Raw genomic sequence first — 24,123 nt, forward strand, 5'->3', positions numbered from 1 at the left:
TATACAACTAGTTAGAGCCAACACATGCTCATATACTCATACCTAGTACAAAGATGTAAGAGGTATGAAACTCAAACCACCTATATACGAGATAACTGTGTCATCTCAGATCAAGAGACTATGTGCATTATTATGATCTAGATGACAATGTATTGACAAGAGAAAACTTCATGTAGATGTCATCTATGTGGCACTGATTTGGCCTACTTGTCTTATAATTGCCCACTCTATTTGTCTTGACATCTTAATATTAGATGACATGAGACTCACAATTTCACTTTTTATTAGCATCTTATACTAATCTGTAGAAATAAATAGGGATGAAAGTCTAACTGGATGGAACATGTCCAACATAATATCCTTAACTATGAACCAATATTTATAATACTTATATCGGATAGTTCCGTCACTCACATTCTCAACTCTTTGAGAATGAAACTTCCAATAATAAATTATCGACAAAAAATAATAATAATACATACAAATTTTCTTTATATAAAAAAATAGAGTAAAAAATAAAGGAAAATAATTTCGTAAAATAACAAATGATGCAAAAAAAGGAAAATGAACCATTTAAGCATACTATACAAAGAAACAATTCGCATTAATCCGATTAAAATGATGGTTAAACTCTTGAATTTATAAATCTATAATCATCTAAAATAATTCTTCTCTATAATGGTGCAAATTGATAACTTGATAAATTTTTTGTCATGATATGTCCTTTATTTTAAAGATATTATTTATATTCAAAATAATTATATTACGTTCCTCACAAAATTAAAAAAATAAAAGACAAAGCCAATTGAAAGAGAATAAAAAAAGAAAAATGAAAGAGAAAAAAAAAAGTTGCAATTCTTATAAATATGAAAATGAAAATAAGGTGAAAAGTAGCATTAGAGAAAATAGTTAAGGCTTCATTGAAAAATAATATTAAGAAGATTTTTTTTTTATTTCAATTGACTTAAAATTTCATACAAATATATGACGAAAATCATTTTAATTTGTTTTTTTTTTTAATTTGATGGTACATCAACTTTTGTATAATTATCTTTTGAAAAAAAAAAATGAGTGAATTATCATTTTTTATTATTAATTTTTGAGTGGAGTCATTAATAATTTTTAATGAAAATTTTCATAATATACATTTATTTTTTTTTAACTTTTATCAAGTTTTTTGTTTATTTGGATTGACTTAAAATTTCATACAAATATATGAAAAAAATCATTTTAATTTGTTTTTTTTTTTAATTTGATGGTACATCAACTTTTGCATAATTATCTTTTGGAAAAAAAAGAGTGAATTATCATTTTTTATTATTAATTTTTGAGTGGAGTCATTAATAATTTTTAATGAAAATTTTCATAATATACGTTTATTTTTTTAAACTTTTATCAAGTTTTTTTTTTTATTTCGATTGACTTAAAATTTCACACAAATATATGAAAAAAATCATTTTAATTTAGTTTTTTTTTAATTTGATGGTACATCAACTTTTGCATAATTATCTTTTGAAAAAAATAATTGAGTGAATTATCATTTTTTATTATTAATTTTTGAGTGGGGTCATTAATAATTTTTAATGAAAATTTTCATAATATACATTTATTTTTTTTAAACTTTTATCAAGTTCATGGGATCAATTGATTCCACTCCTTTCCATGTAAATCCGCCCATGCTGCTATTTGTCTCTCAACTACCTGGTTGTAATGGCATGCCTTTAGCCCGAGTAGGTAGCCAACAACCTTGTGTTGTCGCCGTTAGGCTCTTCTGGTCGATGAGAACACGATGGCTCCGGTGTATGCAGGGTAGAATAATGACTTCACAATTAGAGGTTTTATTGTAAATTACTCTAATTTTTTTAGCATAAAATGTAATTATAATTTAAAATTTAAAATAAAATTTATTAAAATTAAGATTTTTATACTTACTATATTTTTTAACGTGTTATTTAACACAATAAATATATAAGTTTTTAAATTAGAAAAATAAATTAATTAAATTAAAAATGTCAAACATTAATGACAATTCATGTTTATATCTATAATTTTTAATTTTATGTGAAATAGTAAAATCTCAATATATATATATGATTTAATTTTTCGTATATTGTCCCTTTTAATTTCTTTTCTAATGAGTTAAAAAAAAATTCTTTATCATATTTATAATCACATGAGGTAAATTGAATTTGAAAAAGATAACCTGTAAATTATAAAATAGTACATAAAATTTTATTTAATTAATAAAATAATTTATTGATTAAATTTTATATTTAAAAAGAAAATATATTTCACTTTTATTTTTAATTAAAATTTTATTCTAATAAATTTCTCTTAAATTTCAATTTCATATAATACATAGGAGGTCAATTTTGGATCAAAATTTGAATTTTGAAAAAGAGAAAAATAAATTAGACATAGAAAACAGTCTAATTACAAGGGAGTTCAACGAAGGCCATGGGAAAATATATAGTAGAACTTTGAAATTTGTTTAGAAAGATTCTTGTATGGTACTCCTTTTTATTAGACAATCAAAGCTCATTAAAATTAATTCTTTTCTCCTTTTTTTTTACATTATTTTAATAATATTTATTTTTTTTAAAATAATTACGTTAATTTTAATTAATAAAAATATTTATTAATATAATTTTTTAATTAAAAAATTATAAAATATATATTTTTTAAATATAAATATTGATTAATATATTATTTTATTAATTAAATAAAATTTCATATATTATATTATAATTTATTATTAATTTTTTAAATTCAATTAATTCCATAAAACTTTTAAAAATTTAACGATTTTACATAGAATTAAAAATTATTGGTATTTTTAGTTCAATTAGCTAAAAAATTAAATAATTTTTTTTTTTTATATATATCATCGGATGATCGCTGTGTCCAACCGTCACTCCTCACATTATCATAAGCCCCGTGTAAAAAGTAAAAAATAAAAAATAAAAAAGAAATTGAAAAGAAAAGCCCTCTTCTCTCGTCTGTTAATATATCATTTTCCGTCCCCTAATTGAAATTTCAAAACTGAAGGTAAAGTGAGAGTTCTCTCTCTCTCTCCGTGTTTGGGAGCTGAGAAAGTTGAACTCCCAAGAAATTTCAATTTCCCTCAACTAATGAAAATTTTCTGTTTGTTTTCGTATCCTTGAGTTTGAAATTACTTTGGCAGTAATGTCCCTCCTCAGTAGATTCTTCTACCGAAGGCCTCCCGATGGATTGCTTGAATTTGTCGACAGAGTATATGGTAACTGAAATCTTCCCTTTCCTTTCTTTTTATTGTTAGTTTTGCAATGTCTGATATTTACATCTGGTTTGGGCAGTTTTTGATTCTTGCTTTTCAACTGAAGTTTTACCTGATGGAATGTATCAAATATATCTACATGAAATTGTTGCTGAATTGCATGAGGAATTTCCTGATTCATCTTTTCTCGCTTTTAATTTTCGTGAGGGTGAAAAAAGGAGCCAGTTTGCTGAAATTTTATGCCAATATGATGTCACTGTCATGGATTATCCACGACAGTATGAGGGTTGCCCTCTTCTTCCTTTGTCTTTGATTCAGCATTTTCTTCGTGTTTGTGAGACTTGGCTTTCCATTGGGAATCATCAGAATATTATCCTTTTCCATTGTGAGAGGGGGGGTTGGCCTCTTTTGGCCTTCCTTTTAGCTAGTTTCTTGATTTTTAACAAGTTGCATACTGGTGAACGAAGAACTCTTGAGATTGTGCATCGAGAGGCTCCTAAAGGCTTCTTGCAGCTTTTGTCACCTCTCAATCCTTTCCCATCTCAGCTTCGTTACCTGCAGTATGTAGCCAGAAGAAATATAACACCTGAGTGGCCTCCTCCAGAACGTGCACTTTCTTTGGATTGTGTTATTATTCGTGCCATTCCAAGCTTCGACTCTGAAAATGGGTGCAGGCCAATCATTCGTATTTTTGGTAGGAATTTCCACACAAAGCGTGGGCTTTCGACCCATATGCTCTTCTCAATGTCCAAGAAGAAGAAGGCCACCCTTCGGCATTATCGCCAGGTGAGAGGCTTCTTGTTCTTCTGCATCATGTATCACTTTAAGTTCAATTTTTATTCACTGGCAGTATGGATATGATACTTCTCAAATTGCAGGCAGAATGTGATGTGATTAAGATTGACATTCAGTGTATGGTGCAAGGAGATGTTGTATTGGAGTGTGTGCATCAGGACTTGGATCCAGAAAGGGAGGTTATGATGTTTCGCGTAATGTTTAATACTGCGTTTATTCGATCTAATATATTAATTCTCAATTCTGAGAACTTGGACATTCTTTGGGATTCAAGGGAACGATATCCCAAAGGCTTTCGGGCAGAGGTGAATATATTACTTTGTCAATTTATCCTCCTCCTCCTCCACCTTCCCTCCCCCGTTTTACTTGTAGATTTGCAATCCATCTGACAAAATTAAATTTCTAAGTTCAGGTTTTGTTTGGGGAGGCAGAGAATATATCCCCACCGAAGGCTCCAACTACAATTTTAAATGGTGAGGAGAAAGGTGGATTGCCAATTGAAGCTTTTTCTAGGGTTCAAGAACTTTTCAATGGGGTCGAGTGGGTTGATCACAATGATGACGCTACCTTGTGGTTACTTAAACAACTTTCTGTCTTAAGTGATGCCAGAGAATTTTCAAGATTGCAAAATAGAGGCAGTTCATATGCATCACCTATTGACTCTGAAGAAGAATATAATGCTTCTAGTGCTGCTGATAGTTCAGACGAAGCATTTGATCTTATTCCCAAAACTTCTGCCGATTCAGTTCTCTCACCTATTGACGGTGATGGTCTTCATGATTCAAATAATGTTTCAGAACCTCCAGCGCAAATTTCCATTGAAACTATTCCATCCTCCCTTCCTCAGCAGCTATCATTTCCAAATGAAGCAACTCCTCCTCCTTCATCACCTCCAACTCTCCTTTCCCCATCTGTTGCACAACTGCCCCCGCCTCCTCCCCCGCCTCCCCCACCACCATGTCTTGGTCTCTCAAGTAACATTAATAGACCTCAGTCACCTCCTTTGCCACGTCTTCCCAGTGTTTCGAACAGAGATTCTACCACATTTCCAGCTCTCACTACTAATAGAAATCCTCAGCCACCTCCTTGTCCACCTCCACCTCCAACCTTCAATAAATCTGTTTCTTCAGCACCTCCAATTGGTGGAGGTCCTCCACCTCCACCTCCACCTCCACCACCTCCTCCTAACTTTTCCATTAAAGATTCCTACACACCACCTCCTTCTACCAGCAAAGGTCCACCATTGCCTCCACCACCACCACCACCACCACCACCACCACCACCACCACCTTTCAGTTCTTCTAAAGGACCCAGTCCCCCTCCAGTTCCTCCACCTCCTCCTCTTCCTTCAATATCAAACCCATCATTGTCGCCACCATCACGGCCACCACCGCCACCGCCACCACCACCACAGCCACCATCCTTGATCAGTTCAACTAATAGTCTACGGCCTCCACCTCCACCACCACCGCCACCACTGCCGCCATCTCAGACACTGTCTTCACGCTCAAACTTCTCTTTGGCAGCGGCACCGCCGCCTCCACCTCCTCCACCTCCTTTGGGTCGAAACCCTAGTAATACCATGAAGACACCTTGCCCCCCTCCTCCTCCTCCCCCTCCTTCAGGACCTATGCGGCCTAGTTCAGTCCCACCACCTCCATCATCAGCACCCAATCCTCCTGCTCCCCCTCCACCACCAGGTCGCAACACAGCACCAGGTCCACCACCACCACCCCCTCCTGGAGCCAAGGCCTCTAGTGTGCCACCACCGCCACCTCCATCTATTGGAAGGGGAAAAGCTTCTTCAGGGCCTAGTGGCCATGGAAGAGGTCGGAGTACTGGTGGGACAGGTAATGCGCCTAGGAAAACTTCACTAAAACCTTTACATTGGGTGAAAGTTACTCGAGCAATGCAAGGGAGTTTGTGGGCAGATTCACAGAAGCAGGAAAATCAGTCAAGGTATGTGCATATTTGATCATTCATTTTATTTTACCTTCCTTCCATCAGTTAACATATACCCTGCTGATGTTTTTGCCTATTTTCTCTGTGACTTCCCCTGCTGATTGGGGAGGAGAGAGGAGGGCTGCATTTCTGATGTTGCCTAATGAAAATTTCTGGTAGGGCCCCCGAAATTGATATATCAGAACTTGAAAGCTTGTTCTCAGCTGCTTCTGTTTCAGATGGAAGTGGTAGTAATAAAGCTGGAGTACGACGTGGTTCTAACATTAACAAACCTGAGAAAGTGCAATTAGTAAGATGTTATTTTTATTATTTAGTGGTTTCATTTGTAGTTTTACTTTTATATGCCCAAATGATTGGTACTTTGAGGTATTATTGAAGAACATAGGATCAGTAACAATCTTTTGTCTAGCTGATGTAATTTTTTTTTTTTTTTTTTCAATAGAAAGTCATGGCACTATGGGGATGGGGTCTTCACTAGAAGAGGAGAATTGAGAATAAAATTTTTTTACTTCAACTTGAAGGAGAAAAGGAAGGAAAGATGTAAAAATCTTGAAACAAATATGAAGTCAACTGAATATTCAATAACTAGTAATGAAGGCCTTGCTAAGCAACTTAGATGTGAAAAATTGTAAGGAATTGTTAAAATTTTAAGGTGTAATCTGAATTCACCATATTTTCTGGTGAAGAAGTTCCAAATTGGCTACAAAGTCTGCCATTGCTTGTTTTTAATGTGGAAGATGACATAATATTATAAAATTTGGAAGTAAGAAGTTGAATCATAATTGGTATATTAGAGGTAAGCCATAATCCTTCGCTGATCGTATATGAATTGTTGTTATTTTGGAGGCTATGCTGAGGTTTCTTTCTATGTGAAGCAAACCATAGAAACCTGGCTTGAATTAGTTGATCAGTCTTCAATTAGCATCAGAGCCTTTTGGCATTCTTCTTGTGGTACATTAAAAGGTCATTACCCAATTAATTTTGGTATAATGGATTCCAAAATTAATATTGTTATTTTGTGAAAGTAAGAACTGAGGCCATTGGAAGGAAGGAGGTAATATATGATGACAATGAAGTGATGTAGCTAAGGCTACTTGAATAATCTTGTGAATGTGAATGTATAACAATTATTAATGTCATAAGACACCTATGAAGTACTGAAACTTTTTAAAATTAATCTCCTTACTTTGTAATGCTGAATAGTTGCCAAGCAGACATGAATTTGTAGGACATTGATAACAATGTGGTTTATAAAATTACTAGATCAAAAAAGTGGTTTTCTATCATGGCGTATTCAATAATAAAGTTAAATCAAAGCTTTTTACATAATTAACCAATTTGTACCAAGGGCCATGGAAATCCCATCCAAGCAATTATTACAAAGTAATCCAAACAGTTATCAACCTCAAGAAATTTATATTCTTGGTTTACCATCCTGAATATTTGGGTCCCCCTATCATTCTAGATTTTATTGCTTACCTATTTCATCAATAACTATTGCCAATTATGAAAATTTCTCACATGTTCTGGTTGATAGATTAATTTAGCACAAATTTCAAAGAAATGATGCAGATATAAAGTTCACTGATTCAGGATTATAAACTAGGCATTGTAATTTTATTTTATTTTTTGGTTGTTGTTATCACTATCATGAATTGTTGTGGTTTTGTCATTTGGTTGGGGTCAGCTATATGGACTTTTTCCTCTCTTCTACCTGATTGACTTGGGGCTCACAAGCACAAATGTAGGTGGGGTAGGGTAATTTTGGTATGTCAAAAGAGTACCAAAGAAAGGGGCAAACATGCTGATGGGTAAAATACACAGCCTAGCATATCAATGGGCTTAAGAAACACAGTCTCTGAAAACTTTAAAAAAAAAAAAAAAGAGCTTTTCAGTATTCCAACCTTAACTTAGATGATCATATATCCATGCAACAAAAATGCTGGTGAGCCCCCTCCAACTTACCCAAATGCAGGCTCCATGGTAAGCAGTGGAAGCATTGCCTTAGCAACACTCGACTTTATTGTTAATTCCTCCCAAGCCTAGCAATTATAAAACCATCCTTGGCATAACCTATTGAGTATCAGACTTAAATATCATCCCTTTTTTTTCGGTCATGTTAAGATTATTGTATTAACGAGGACATTTTTGCTACCAGTTCTGTAGCCATTGTTCTTAAGATTATGTTGGAAACTATAAAACTTGGAAGTTTTTTAACGGTATCATGCCAGGAATGGATTTTTATGACTTCATAGTTTGTATGATGCAACTGTTGGATTTACTTTTATTAATGTTTATGACTTGTACTCTCTTGCATTTGCCATCTTATGCTGAGTTTTTATTGACCAGATTTTTTTTCTGGTTTAGAATCACCATCTATAACACACCTAGTAAAAAATACGCTTTTTCTTTCCTCTTCTCATTGTGAAATTTCTTATATTTATTTATTTATTTATTTTTATCTTGGAAGTATCAATTATGAGAATACTTGACTCAAAGTTCTTGGTTGTGTTTCCTTCTGCAGGTTGACTTGCGTAGGGCATATAATTGTGAAATAATGCTCACAAAGATAAAAATACCTTTGCCGGACATGATTGTAAGTCCATTTTTATCTTGATTGATGTGACTTATTGTAGATTTGTTTATTCTTAAACACCTAGGTTTGATATTGAGGAGATAAATGCCTTGAAGCAACCTCTTCATACTGAAAATCTTTTTGTCAAATGAGACCTTCATTTGTAAATTCTACAGATTAGTTTATGCATCTTTTTTTTTTTTTTCAATATATCTTTTTCTCTCCAAAAAGCTTATATTCCTTATTTGAGTGGAATGATTCTTTGGTCTCTGTTGGAATAAGACATTTGAAAGATAATCCAAGGATGTCTACTTTACCTATGTATATATATTCTTTGTTGATATTTTGACTAAATAAAACATCTCCTAAGTTATTGCATGTTGAAATATGTGATTAGCTGCTGGACTGTGCTTATTTGTAGGACACAGAGAGAGAACACGCAAGAGAAAAAGAAATACAGTGTTGCATGCTCTTGAATTTGATGCAAAATAAAGTAGACTTCAACTTTGATGCTTAAATTTTATGTTTTTGTTTTCATTTGTTTGGAATGATTCATATGGTGTTTCAAAGTTTTTTTTTTTTTTAATTCAATTTTTTTTGAAACTGATTTTATAATTATTTCATATATTTATTTCCAGAATGCTGTTCTGGCTTTGGATTCTTCATCTTTAGATATTGATCAGGTTGAGAATCTCATCAAATTCTGTCCCACCAAGGAAGAAATGGAGACGCTGAAGGTAATGTGTCTTGTTTGCTTGTGATAGGCATACGGTGGCAGCAGTCTCTAGATTATGTTCACATTTTGGGCATTATGCAATATCTTGCTGCTTAGATGTTTTTGTTAAATATCTTAGCTGAAATTAATTTTTGAAGTGTTTTCAAACTCGGGTACTTTTTCTGTCTTGTATTATTGCTTGGAACAGAAGCTATTGTGTACCTTGATATCCTTAAAAATAGATTATACAATTACCTTCTCTGTCTTTTTTTTCCCCTAATGGTAAGAAATACAAATATAGACTAATTGCTGCATTTAGGCCTCTGTGTGAGATAACTAACTAGAAGATAGGTGTCAAAGCAGCCAAAAAGATGTGAATTCATGATCTTATCTTATACACCATTGAATATTTCTCAATGGTGTGATTCTGTTAATCAACAAAGCTTTGGCAGGTTGAATAATTAAAAAAATATATTATTGACTTATGGGAGAAATATGGATAATCTATTTTTTTTCTAATAATATTTGGTGTTTATTGTGGTTTCTTACTGATTTTTGTTACTAACAGAATTATACTGGTGACAAGGAAATGCTGGGGAAGTGTGAACAGGTTAATTGTAATGCTAAAATCTTGAATTCATGCAAACCATATACTCTGATTACTGATGGGCCAATTCATTCATTCAGTTTTTCCTGGAGCTGATGAAGGTTCCGCGAGTAGAAGCTAAGCTTCGAGTATTTGCCTTCAGAATCACATTTTCTAGTCAGGTCTATTGTTGGATTTTTTATGTATTTGATTCTTAATCTCATTTATTTTGGGATAGCTTGTACTTACTACTTTGTAATATCAGGTGGAAGATTTAAGATGTCACCTAAAAACTATTAATGGTGCTGCTAGAGAGGTACCAAATAAATTAATGGATTTTAAATATATAAAATGTATATTTCTTTTCCTGCATCTTGAATGCCACCCATATTTGCAGGTAAAAGAATCTGTGAAATTGCGTCAGATAATGCAAACAATTCTGACTTTAGGAAATGCTTTGAATCAGGGCACTGCAAGAGGTACTACTCTGTTACTTCTAATTGATACTTGCTTTTCATAATTTTTTATTCTTGGGCTTCTTTGTTTATCACACCTTTTTATTTATATTTTTTACTTTCTATTCCAGGATCTGCTGTTGGATTCAAATTGGACAGCCTTCTTAAGTTATCTGACACTCGTGCAAGAAATAACAAAATGACTTTAATGCACTACTTATGCAAGGTAGATTTGCTTAAAATTGAAAGTTTGAATCCTAAATTTGCATTAGAGATGAGTGTGATTGTGGTTGTGACAGTTTTTGTTGCCTGTTGTAGCTAGAATGGCAATTGAATATGTCCCATTTCCTTCCAAAAGAATTTACAACTTTGGTGGTCATACTTTTCTGTTATTTGTTGCCTATCCAGGGTTGAGGATAGAAATTTGACTCTACTCTTTTCTAATCCATGATCCTTTGAAACATGGATGGAATATAGGATATAGATTTTCCATCCAATCTACATCTGTCTTTTTGTGGTTGAGTTCTTATGTTTTGTAGTTTTGGTCTTAATAATGCCATTAAACATTCCAAAGTTAAGGAATGGTCTGAACATTATCACAAAGCTCTCTACCTTTCACTTGCCTTTGCTTTCCTTTATTGAATTTTATGTTCGAATTTGCTATGTCCACTTGCTCTCTCCTCAGCCTCCCAAAATGTTCTCTTAATACTTTGATGCTTTTCTGGCATTATTTAAACAATGAGTGTGGGCTCCTACTCCAATTCTTTTTGCTTTATGATATTAACTGCAATAAATGATGTAGGACACTAGGACAATTTAAAGAAAAGCTTGATTGTTAAAGATTAGTGTTAGTATTTGTAGAACTTAAGAATTATGGCTTTAAAATGAAATGGAAGATCTGATTTTCTTCAGGAAAACAGAAAAAAATTTAAACAAACAAATGAATTACTAGCCTCAAACTAGTAGGATCTAGGAGTCACTCCTATCTAGAAAGTATCACACTTTCTAGGTTAACAATAGATCACACTACTAAAAAAAAAAAGCATAAATTGCTGGAATCATGATCTATTGAATTGTTACTTTTATATCCTATAAAGTTATTTTATTTATTTGATTTACAATATTTTAAGTTTTAAAAAAGAATATGTACAAAATATTAATTAATATTTTAAAAATTTTCTGGAAGATTTTACTCTTTTTATATAAAATGATGTCTCATTTTTTGTTCAATATATTTAATAATATTTCGATATCACCATATTTTTAGGGAGTTGATTTATAGATGGATACCGATATTAAAATCCTTGGTGTTATGTAATGTCCAGTAGCATAACAGTTCATCATGATCTGGGAGCATGCCAAGTGTGTGTGTGTGTGTCTGGTTTTTTTATATATAATTTTTTTCTCATTATAATAACAATAATTGGGTTAAATAAATTTTGGTAGTTCAATGGAGGTAGTAAATAGTTTGATTCCAGTATTTCACTTCACATCCTCATATGAATAAAGCTTCTATTTTGGATTTCTAGAATTAAAGAAAGTCGGTTCTTGTAAATGAATTTGCCTGAACGTTCTTGTTTTTTCTCGAAGTATTAAAAGCAAGTAGTTGAAGGATTTTTCTGATTATGGAGGTAGTTGAAAGAAATTTTAAAATGGATTGCTTCCTATTCCTTTTTTGTGCATTCATGAATACAAAATCATATGATGAGAAATTAATATTTAAATCTTTTGGAATTTTCTAAATAAATTTGATTACTGACAGTAAAGATGGATATTGATGCAAATGTGGTGCATGTCTTGTGTAGTCTTCAATATCTGCCTGTTGGATTTTTTGTTATTGTTAAAAGAAGCTGTATTTTAGAGGAATTATTGTATGCACATGGTGCAGTGTGACAGGTTCTTTCACAGGGGCTGTGGCTGCTTGTGAGGGGGCAGCACACTGCACCAGGTGCATGTGATAATTTGTCTGTATTTTATGCTTTGTTATAATTATTATGTACTTCATTAGCCATTTTTAATTTCATTATTGGTTTGAATGTGGAGTAATTCAGTGTTATGTTTCTTTGCTGGTATCATGAGAGTTTCATATAATATTTTAATTACACTCTCTGTCTTCATGTAGCTCCTTTCTGAGAAGATGCCAGAGTTGCTAGATTTTGATAAGGACCTTGTACATATAGAAGCAGCCTCAAAGGTATGCCTTATAAGCTGCTAGTATTGGTTTCTTCCTGGTTACTTGTTTAAGTTGCTGATGCCTGAGCCAGTTGTCAGAGATGCACTACTCATTCGTTGTTTCTTTCTGCTTCAAATTACTAGATTCAATTGAAAAACTTGGCTGAAGAAATGCAAGCTGTGAGTAAAGGTCTTGAAAAGGTTGAGCAAGAGCTTGCTGCTTCAGCAAATGATGGTGCTATCTCTGCAGGCTTTCAAAGGGTGAGGAGTGATGAGATTCTTTGTTGCATTGATAAATTAGCTCTTTCACTTATATCATCATTCAATTGCTTCTTTACAGTTTCAAGATGTTGATTACAAGATTTAACTTTTGGATTCAACTCAGTTATTTTATGAACCATTGTTGGAAAGGATATACCAGCAAACTTGTGGGATCCCTAATACAAAATTGACAAAGGAAAATGTGCTGAGTAAAAGTTCCAAACTGATGTAGGAAGTATCTAAAAGGAATGGTCTTTAAAATAGGGTTTTCAAGGATTCAAGTGCTACAAGTAAAAGCTACAGAAGGGGTAATTTGTGTTAGTGATTCAGTCTTATCAAAAATATAATTAGGAACCAAAAGAAGATAAAGGAAGTCAGACTTAAGATCTGCATTATGGTTGCACCTATGCATTATACCCATAATGGTGAACTATTTTTTAGGAGTATGATTTTGATTTGGGGATTTGGGGTTTCTCATGTTTGATTCTAATAAAGGTTTGAATGAATGGAATGAAAACTGAACATGAATGTATAAATTTGCTTGTGAGCTTGAAGGAAAGATATAGTGTCATACCTAAACTTTCTAGGCCATCACATATCATTGGTATCCAACTTATAGTTAAGGTCACATCACATAAAATCCTAAAGCGGACAAAGGGCTTGTTTAATTATGGAAAACTAGTGCTATTTTTAATAAGTTCTTCCACATAATAAAAATAATGGAGTTCTGAATTCAGATTTAATCAATTTCAGGTTCCAAATATTTATCAACGCTATAAAACAAAAAAAACACTTGTTTACAATTATTTTTCTGTAAGACTCCACTTCCCTTTTGCTTGTCATATATCCTTTATTTCTACCAGCACCAGACAGCCATCCCCCTTCCACTCTCCCTCCAGCAGCATTACTACCACTATGAAATCAACAATGAGAACATCTTTAATATTATTAACAATGGTACTACCACCTCAACCTCATTGCTGCTGTTGGCAATGCTATAATCGTCTCTTTTACTGCTATCATGCACTGCCATTAGTGCCATTGCCATAACACCATTATTATTGGTTATCAGTGCCGAAACTGATGACATTTCCACCACCTCACACTGGCAATGGCAGTATAATCATAAATGCTGCTTGTTGCTGTTGGCTTCATCACAGCCATTGCCACTTTCCACCACTGTCCATCGCCACTGCCCAAATGTCCTTTTCCTTGCTCACATCAAATAAGTCTTACTTTGTCATAAATATGAATAAAATATAACTCCTAAATAGAAAAGAATTTACAAGGAATCCTAAATCATGCAATGAATTATAAAGAATAGTTCTATCTTTTCCCACTTATTTATGTCAATCGCTTATAACTGAAATCGCAACTGATATCTATATGTTTTAACTTATTTTGCTCCAATATTTTAATTGTTCATGACAGCTTTCTAATTCGGTGGTGTTCAATTTTTGCCTAAAACTTGTGTTTGTGTTAGCGCCTTTGTCAATACAAACCAAAATTGACTGGCCTATTTCTAATTACTTTTGCCTATTTAATGTTTATTTTTGTTTTTCAACATTTTCATTTTCAATGTTCTGACTTCCTGTGATTTTCTTTAGAAAAAGCAATAACTGAAAAATTTAAATTGCAAGAACGGAGTTGGTATAATCATAGACAGGACATTGAAAGACGCAATAATAGCTGTGAAAAGAGTAGGAGATAGAATTATCGAGTAAAGCTAGTACTAGAAAGAGAAACAATAAATATAGGTAGTGCTTATGCCCCACAAATAGGACTAGACAGTGAGAGTAAACAAAGGTTTTGGGAAGATATGGATGATTTAATGCAAAGCATACCGAATGAAGAGAATGTTTTCATTGGTAGAGATTTGAATGGACATGTAGAAAGTGATAGATAAGGTTATGAGAATGTTCATGGAGGTTTTGGTTTTGGCAGTCGAATTGAGGAGGGAAAAAACATCTTGGATTTTGCTATGGCATACGATCTAATACTAACAAATACCTACTTTATAAAAAGAGAGTCGCATTTAGTGACTTTCAAAATTGGGCAAAATAGAAGCCAAATCGACTTCCTCTTAACCAGGAAGACAAATAGAGCTCTATGCAAGGATTGCAAGGTCATTCCAGGAGAGGTTTTAACAAGTCTAACATCGGTTGGTGGTCTTGGATGTCAAGTTTAGGAACAATTCAAGTAAGGTCAGAAGAAATAGTGTAGCTCGAATAAAGTGGTAGGAGTTCAAAGGAGTAAAGCAAATGAAGTTCAAAAATGAGCTTCTCGAGTCTGAAGTATGGAAGCTGGATATGGAGGCCAATGATATGTGGATACAAATCGCATCAAAGATTAGAGAAGTAGCTAGAAAAGTACTTGGAGAGTCTAAAGGACATGGACCACCCTCAAAAGAGAGATGGTGGTGGAATGAGGAAGTACAAAAGGCAGTGAAGAGAAAAAGAGAATGGTATAAGAAATTACCTAAATGTGATAATAATGAGGCATATGAACAGTACAAGATAGCAAAGAAAGAGGCAAAAAATGCAGTTAGTCAAGCAAGAGCACAGGCCTTTGAAAAGTTATATGAGAAACTTGAAACTAAAGAAGGGGAGAAAGATATTTATAGATTAGCAAGGAGGAGAGAAAGGAAATGTCAAGATCTCAATCAAGTTAGGTGCATTAAGGATAAAGAAGGAAAAGTGTTGGTGAAAGATGAGGACATAAAGAAAGATGGAGAAATTATTTTAATGATCTCTTTAATAATAGTCAAAATGGTAATAGCGTGAATATAGATTATAGAACAATAGAAAAGAATGTGAATTATACTAGAAGGATTAGATCTTTAGAAGTAAAGGAAGCACTTAAGAGAATGAAAGTGGGTAAAGCCTGTGGACCCGATGAAATACCAATTGAAGTGTGGAAGTATTTGGGAGATGTGGGAGTGGCATGGTTAACTAAATTTGTAGAAAGAGATGATTCTCATTGATTTCAATTAATCTGTACATGGGTATATATATACAATTGATTCCTATAATTGTGTTCTACTAATTAGGAAGAAATCCTAAATAGGAATACAGAATACGAATATACAGAGAAATAATATTGTGATTGACTTTCTATAACATAGTGATTGATTTTCCATAACACTCCCCCTCAAGTTGGAGCATAGATGTTAATCATGCCCAACTTGATACAAATGTAGTCAATCCTAGCTCCATTCAGAGTTTTTGTGAAAATATCTCATAACTGTTCTCCAGTTTTGATGTCCTGTTAAGATGATCGGTTGTTGAATCTTTTCACGAATAAAGTGACAATCAATCTCAATATGTTTGGTCCGCTCATGAAACACCGGATTAGAAGCAATATGAAGAGCAGCTTGATTATCACACCACAATTTTGCAGGCAAGGAGGTCTTAAAACCTGTCTTATCTAGTAATTGAAGTATCCACATTACTTCACATACTGATTGTGCCATGGCTCTGTATTCGGATTCAGCACTAGATCGAGAAACTACACTCTGCTTCTTGCTTTTCCAAGACACTAAATTTCCTCCAATAAAAATGCAATATCCAGTAGTTGACCTCCTGTCAACCTTAGATCCAGCCCAGTCGGCATCTGAAAAACATTCAACATTCAAATGCCCATGATTACTATATAGCAAACCTCTTCCTGGATCGCTCTTTAGATAATATAAGATTTGTTCCAAGGCTTCCCAATGAGCAATAGTTGGGGAAGACATAAACTGACTTACCACACTAACGGCATAAGCAATGTCAGGATGAGTGACTGTAAGGTAGTTCAATTTTCCTACCAATCTCTTGTATTTCTCTGGATCTTCAAACAACTCACTATCCCCTGCTAACAGTTGTAAAGTTGGAGTCATTGGTGCGCTACAAGGTTTAGCACCTAATTTTCCTGTCTCTGTCAATAGATCGAGGACATATTTTCTTTGAGACAAGAAAATACCCTTCTTACTTCTCATAACTTCGATACCCAAGAAATACTTTAACAATCCCAAGTCTTTGGTCTAAAACTGAGTTTGGAGGAAGGTTTTAAGAGATGAAATACCTGCAGAGTCACTCCCAGTGATGACATCTATCAAGAGAATTAGACCAGCCTCAGATTGCCTATAAAATACTGAGTGATCACACTTACTCTTTTGCATACCAAATTCCTGTACTGCTTCACTGAATCTCCCAAACCATGCCCTAGGACTTTGTTTCAAGCCATAAAGAGACTTCCGAAGCCTACAAACTTTACCCAACTCCCCCTGAGCAACAAATCCAGGTGGTTGCTCCATATACACCTCCTCCTAAATATCACCATGAAGGAAAGCATTCTTGATATCTAATTGATGCAGGGGCCAATCATATGTAGTTGCTAAAGAGATAAACAAGCGAATAGAAGTAAGTTTAGCTACAGGAGAAAAAGTATCAGAGTAATCAACCCCATATGTCTGAGCATATCCTTTTGCTACAAGGCGTGCTTTTAACCTAGCCACAGAACCATCAGGATTTACCTTTACTGTAAATACCCATTTGCAACCAATAGCTTTCTTACCAGTAGGCAAAGGCAATAGTTCCCATGTACCATTAGCATCTAAAGCCTCTTTCATAGCATCACACCAGCCAGGATGAGATAGTGTCTCACCAACAGTATTAGGGATAGGAACAGAGTCTAAAGAAGTAACAAAACACCGAGAAGAAGAAGACAATTGATTATAAGAAACAAAAGAAGAGATAGGGTAAGTACATGAACATTTTCCTTTACGAAGAGCAATGGGTAAGTCTAGATCAGAATCATGATCAGTATGAGGTACAGGATCTCCCAACGAAATAGCTGGTGGAGGATCTGAGTCAGGAATCTCCAATCTCCTGGAATAAACATGAACAATGGGAGGTCGAGTAGGTCTAGAGACAGAAGGAACAGGTTGTGGGAGAGGACTAGACATTGGTTGGACAGTATATACTAAGAGATCATCCTCCTCCCCCTGACTCTCATACACAGATGATGGAGGAAAAAATGGAGTGGACTAAAAAAATGTGACATCTGCAGAAACAAGATAACGATTAAGAGTAGGAGAGAAACAACGGTACCCTTTTTGGAGCCGGGAGTACCCAAGGAAGACACATTTGAGAGATTTTGGATTCAATTTAGTAACCTGTGGACGAATATCACGCACAAAACAGGTACAAAAAAAAATACGGGGTTCAATAGGGAACAAAGATTTTGTAGGAAACAAAGCAGTATAAGGAATATCCCCATTAAGGACAGAAGACGGCATACGATTGATAAAAAAACATGCCGTAGAAACTGCATCCGCCCAAAAGTGTTTAGGTACTTTCATCTGAAAAAGAAGAGCACGAGTTACCTCAAGAAGATGCCGATTTTTTCTTTCGGCCATGCCATTTTGGGATGGGGTATCCACACAGGAAGACTGATGAAGAATGTCATTTTGTGTCATATAAGACTGAAATTATGCTGAAAAGTATTCTTTGACATTGTCACTTTTTAATATGCGCACAGAAATATTAAATTGAGTTTTGATTTCATTACAAAAGGCACAAAAGATAGAAAACAATTCAGAGCGATTCTTCATTAAATATAACCAGGTAACACGAGAGTAATCATCAACAAAAGTAACAAAATAACGAAATCCAGTTTTAGATGTAACAGAACAAGGACCCCAAACATCAGAATGAACTAACTCAAAAGGGGATGAAGCCTGTTTATTGACTCTAGACATAGAAGACAAACGATGATGTTTTGCAAACTGACACGACTCACATTCTAGTACTAATAAAGACTGAAATTGAGGACACAGCTTCTTCATGGTAGACAAAGAAGGATGACCCAATCTACAATGAGCTTCAAGAGGTGTTAAGGTACTGGAGCAAACAAGCGACCGCAGTACATGATTTTCCATAATGTAGAGACCACCTGACTCGCGTCCTCTACCAATAATCTGCTTCGTCGTAAGATTCTGAAACAAACACTGGTCAGGAAAAAAGGAAATAGAAAAATTTAAGGTGCGAGTAAGTTTACTAACAGAAAGTAGATTAAAAGAGAATTTTGGTAGACACAAAACAGAAGACAAAGAAATTGACGAGTCGGGTTAGCAGTTCCAGAACCCATGACACAAGAAGTAGAACCATGAGCTAAAGTAACAGTAGAGGAAGTGAGATTAGATTGAAAAGCAGTTAGAAGACTAGAATTACCTGTCATGTGATTTGTCGCACCAGAATCAATAACCCATTTGGATGAAGAAGACACAAGGCATGTAGTGGATTTATCTGACTCTGATCGCGATGTGGAACCGGTAGGCTTTAGAGATGCACGACATCGGGAAAATTGTGCAAAATCCTCTGCAGATACCAAAATAGTTTTCTCAGAGGAAGATACTGTAGAATTCTCTGCTGCCATATTTGCCATCTGTGATCGCTGATTTTTCCTCTGAAGTTGCGGACAATTATATTTTGTATGGCCAGGCTCATGGCAATAACAACAAATGACTCCTCTTGAGTCCTGATTAGAACTAGCCTCTCCATTACCCTGATTACTTCTGTTGCCTATAATTCCTCTTCTATTTCCTCTTCTATTACCCTGTTGTCCATTTGGATTACGGCTAATAAGAGCACTACTGGCAGGCTATGAAGATTGAGTACTCTCTGTACGAAGGAACCGTGTGAACGTTTCATGCAAAGAGGAAATCTCAGAACTGGAGAGAATCTGAGATTTAGCAGTCTCATACTCTGAAGGAAGGCCTGCAAGAAAACTCATAACAGCCAGTTGCTCCCGTTGGGCCTACTAAAATTTTACATCAGGATTAAAAGGCAACAATACATTAAGTTCCTCATATATCCGTTTAAAATTCATAAAATAAGCCGTAAAAGACTTATCCTCTTTCTCAGTACGGTAGAATGCCTTACAAACATCATAAATACGGGAGATATTCCCTTTACCAGAATACAGAAAATCTAAGTAATCCATCAATTCCTTAACAAATTCACATTGATTAATTAAACTAATTACCTCACTATGAATCGAGTTCCGAAGCTGCAAAAACAACCAAGCATCCTCCCTTAACCAAGTTTGTCGTGTATCATCAGTGGGTGGATCTTTAGTAAGGTGATCATCCTTATCAATGCTATGCAAATAGACCCTATGATCTTACTTCACCTGTAATTCGAACCATTAAGTTTGTGTTCTGTGATCTTAGTCATCACCGGAATCACATCAGAAATAACATTCTTATTGTCTGCCATTTGTTGAGACAAAGAAAACTAATCGAAACGCTAATCCAAAGTGCTTATAGCAGCAAAATAACCCAAAATCACAAATCAAGCAAATACCGAAATAGGATCTGAGAGTCAAACCTCAGAAGTCCTTTTATGGTATACTGGATCAGGCAACAACACACAGTGGTGGAATGAGGGGGTTGAGGCGACGCCGGCGATGTTGATCGGGGTCGAAACGGCCGGTCGGCGGCCAAGGTCTCTCCTAAGCTGGGTAGTGAGAACAAATAATCACCCTAGATTGATGACCAGCTCTGATACCATGTAGAAAGAGATGATTCTCATTGATTTCAATTAATCTGTAAATGGGTATATACATACAATTGATTCCTATAATTGTGTTCTACTAATTAGGAAGAAATCCTAAATAAGAATACAGAATATACAGAGAAATAATATTGTGATTGACTTTCTATAACATAGTGATTGATTTTTCATAAGAAAATTATTTAATAAGATTCTAAACTCAAAGAAAATGCCTGATGAATGGAGGAATATTTTAGTACCTATTTTTAAAAATAAGGGAGACATACAGAGTTGCTCAAACTATAGGGGAATTAAACTCATGAGTCATACTATGAAGTTGTGGGAGAGAGTTGTGGAGCATCGACTACGTTATGATACTTCTATCTCTCTCAATCAATTTGGTTTCATGCCCGGTCGTTCAACTATGGAAGCGATCTTTCTCATTAGAAGCTTGATGGAGAAATATAGAGATGTGAAGAAAGATCTACACATGGTTTTTATTGATTTGGAGAAGGCTTATGATAGTGTTTCAAGAGATGTCTTATGGAATGTGTTCGAACAAAAGAGGGTATCTATTAGGTACATACAAGTGTTGAAAGATATATATGAAGGAGCAACTACTATTGTGCGCACAGTGGGAGGGGACACGAGATTTTCCGATCTCAATTGGATTACACCAAGGATCAACCATAAGCCCTTACCTTTTTATATTAGTTTTAGATGAAGTGACGAAACATATACAAGAGAATATTCCTTGGTGCATGATGTTTGCGGATGATATTGTTCTGATAGATGAAACATGAGAAGAAGTCAATAGAAAGTTAGAACTTTGGAGAAGCACTCTAAAGTCAAAAGGTTTTAAGTTAAGTAGAACAAAGACAGAATACATGCGTTGCAAGTTCAGTGAAGGCCAAACTAGTGATAGGGAAGGAGTTAGCTTGAATGGAGTGGTACTGTCCTAAAGTAATCACTTTAAATATCTAGGCTCAGTCCTTCAAGTAGATGGAGGATGTGGGGATGATGTTAGTCATAGGACTAAAGCCGGATGATTGAAGTGGAGACATGCCACGTGAGTTTTATGTGATCGTAAGATTCCCAATAAGTTGAAAGGAAAATTTTACCGTACAGCCATGCAACCGGCTATGTTATATGGTAGTGAGTGTTGGGCACTGAAAAAGTCGTATGCGTCTAAGATGAAAGTTGCAGAGATGAGAATGTTAAGGTGGATGAGTGACCATACTAGACTAGATAAAGTCTGTAATGAGAGTATTAGAGAAAAGGTAGGAGTGGTGCCAATTGAAGATAAGTTGAGAGAAGGGAGATTGAGGTGGTTTAGTCATGTGAAGCGTAGACATACGGAGGCTCCAGTTAGACGAGTAGAACACATTAGGTTAGAGGATAGAAAGAAAAAAAGGGGTAGACCTAAATTGACTTGGAGGAGAGTAGTACAACATGACCTAGAAGCATTACACATTTCTAAGGATTTAACCCAAAATCGTTTAGAGTGGAGAAAGCGAATCCATATAGCCGAACCTAAATTTTTGGGATAAAGGCTTAGTTGAGTTGAGTTGAGTTGAGTCTTTCAACTTGAATTTTGGTCCATTTGAAATATAAAGACCCCCTTTGGCAGGTGTTGAAGAACTTTCTTGATACTGCCGAAGCTGAAGTGCGGTCGCTTATCTCCTTGTATTCTGAAGTGGTCAGTTCTCTCTTTGCCTTCTAGGTTTTTTTAATATATATATATATTTTTTTATTACTGCAATCCGTGTGCTGAATATTGTTGATTTTAGTTTTAAATTCTTGATCCATTATCTTTCAGGGAAGAAATGCAGATTCATTGTCCCAGTACTTTGGAGAGGATCCAGCTCGTTGTCCCTTTGAGCAAGGTCCAATAACAAAATGCTCTTTTCCTTTCATGCAGCTATATTAATCTGATGTTGGTTTTTGACATATAATCAAATAATTCTTGGTCATCATTTTGTATGGGTTTCAGAATTGCATTAGCTTGAATTTTGCAACTTCAAAATCCAAAGCTAATGATTATGCAAGTTTTGGTTTTCTTTATGTGATCATTGATTAGTTTAGAAGGGTTTTGGAGCTAGATGGAAGTGAGGAATAATAGGTCATTGGGTTAATTTCACTCGTTGGAATATTCACTAATTTGCAAAATTATCATGAAATTTCAATTTGTCACTTACTAAAAATTGAAGTTAATTTATGTAATAATGAAATTACTGGGACCTAATTTTGGCCAAATTTTTACTGGTTTGTGCACTTAGCATCCTTATGGTAATGTATGTCATAGTCTTAACGAGTTAGCCAACTATTTTATTTCAATTTCAATTTGTCACTTACAAAAAATTGAAGTTAATTTATGTAATAACGAAATTACTGGGACCTAATTTTGGCCAAATTTTTGCTGGTTTGTGAACTTAGCATCCTTATGGTAATGTATGTCATAGTCTTAATGAGTTAGCCCACTATTTTATTTCACTCGTGTAAGTTTCTGTTCTTACTTCTCTTCCCCATGTTTGGTTTGCTAGCATTTAGAAGATTATGATGTGGATTGATTGATATTTGATGTAATTTGATGGGTCTGCTATGGCTAGCTTAGAAATAAAACTGTAGGAGAGTGAAAGAGAGAGAGAGGAGAGAGAGGGGAGAGAGAAATAAAATGTGTAGCAGTCCCACTGAGACTTTGAAAATAGGTGCAATGACCTTATTGCTCACCATGTTGCTGAGAATTTCAACAGAATTATATCCTAATGACATTATTGTTACAAAAATTAAAGTTCAATTATTTATGCGATAAATCAAAGTTTAGTAACAATCATGGATTTTTTTTGAACTTGACTGTGATAGAAGTATTTGAATTCATTTCTGATCCTTTTGTTATGGTTGCACTTTGCAGTGACACAAACCTTGGTCCTTTTTGTGAAGATGTTCAATAAGTCACGAGAGGAGAATGAAAGGCAGGCTGAGGCTGAAAAGAAGAAATTGGAGAAGGAAGCTTTGAAAGAAAAGGCAGCTGCTAATTTACCTGCAAAGAAAGATGGTATTGACAATGACAAGTTAAAACCTGGTTTTCAAATCCATAAACACCCATCGTAATTTTCCTCCAGTGGCACCCAATTGGAGATCTGCTCATGTTAGAACTGTACTCTTTGCTGTTAGTCATGCATGATAATCACAGCTCCTCGAGATAATGGGGCCACAAATTCCATGTTGAATTAGGTCGAGCTGCAACCTGTAATGTTTAGTAAATTTGCTTGTAAATCCAGCAATTTCATGGCAAGTTTCTCTTCTCTGGGTTATACTCATTTTGTTACAGATGAATGACCCGAAGATTGTAAGTAATGCTTTGAATGGCATATACATTGCAGAAAAATATATTGAATGTTGTAGATAATGTTATGAAACGAGGGAAATTTTTGCCTACACCTTGTTGTATTTTAACATGAAAAGAATTTGGAAGAACCCTTTTACTTTCTAGGATAAAAATGGATTTTGAATTCAGCTTCTCTAATGTGGCATTTACGGATTGGATCGGCATATATATGCAGGCATAGAAAGATTTTTCCTCGTTTAAGAAAGCTATTTTTTCAAGTTTAAATAGCTCCGATTGTGACTCAAACTTGATACTTCATATCTTTCACCTATGAATCAAGAATGGTAGACTTTCCCTATGTAATTTTTATTTGTTTTACTTTGTAGTAAGTGTATACATGAACTACCTCACCCACATATTAAATTTACATTTTTTATTCAAAATTAAGCATGTTATTCATGATCACATTAAGAAATTCAA

The 24,123-nt window shown here is 34.6% G+C and overlaps 1 protein-coding gene across 1 annotated transcript; it reads left to right on the forward strand.

Moving 5' to 3' along the window:
• Positions 1–2,982: 2,982 nt before the first annotated feature.
• LOC110643722 (formin-like protein 14) lies at positions 2,983–23,753 on the forward strand. Its single transcript, XM_021796200.2, has 17 exons — positions 2,983–3,259; positions 3,336–4,042; positions 4,135–4,356; positions 4,464–6,010; positions 6,173–6,302; positions 8,538–8,609; positions 9,227–9,325; positions 9,872–9,913; positions 9,991–10,071; positions 10,155–10,205; positions 10,287–10,368; positions 10,476–10,570; positions 12,467–12,538; positions 12,661–12,777; positions 21,946–22,014; positions 22,135–22,201; positions 23,227–23,753. The coding sequence occupies exons 1-17, from the start codon at positions 3,187–3,189 to the stop codon at positions 23,424–23,426; spliced, it is 3,726 nt and encodes a 1,241-aa protein (XP_021651892.2). The 5' UTR covers positions 2,983–3,186; the 3' UTR covers positions 23,427–23,753.
• Positions 23,754–24,123: the final 370 nt, after the last annotated feature.

Source organism: Hevea brasiliensis, chromosome 18 (assembly GCF_030052815.1).
Source record: "Hevea brasiliensis isolate MT/VB/25A 57/8 chromosome 18, ASM3005281v1, whole genome shotgun sequence".
NCBI classification, from domain to species: Eukaryota; Viridiplantae; Streptophyta; class Magnoliopsida; order Malpighiales; family Euphorbiaceae; genus Hevea; species Hevea brasiliensis.

Coding starts and splice junctions, on each gene's coding strand:
- LOC110643722 (XM_021796200.2), top strand. CDS start 3,187: ATGTCCCTCCTCAGTAGATTCTTCTACCGAAGGCCTCCCGATGGATTG. Junction 10,206..10,286: donor TTAATGGTGCTGCTAGAGAG/GTACCAAATAAA, acceptor CCATATTTGCAG/GTAAAAGAATCTGTGAAATT. Junction 10,369..10,475: donor GAATCAGGGCACTGCAAGAG/GTACTACTCTGT, acceptor TTTCTATTCCAG/GATCTGCTGTTGGATTCAAA.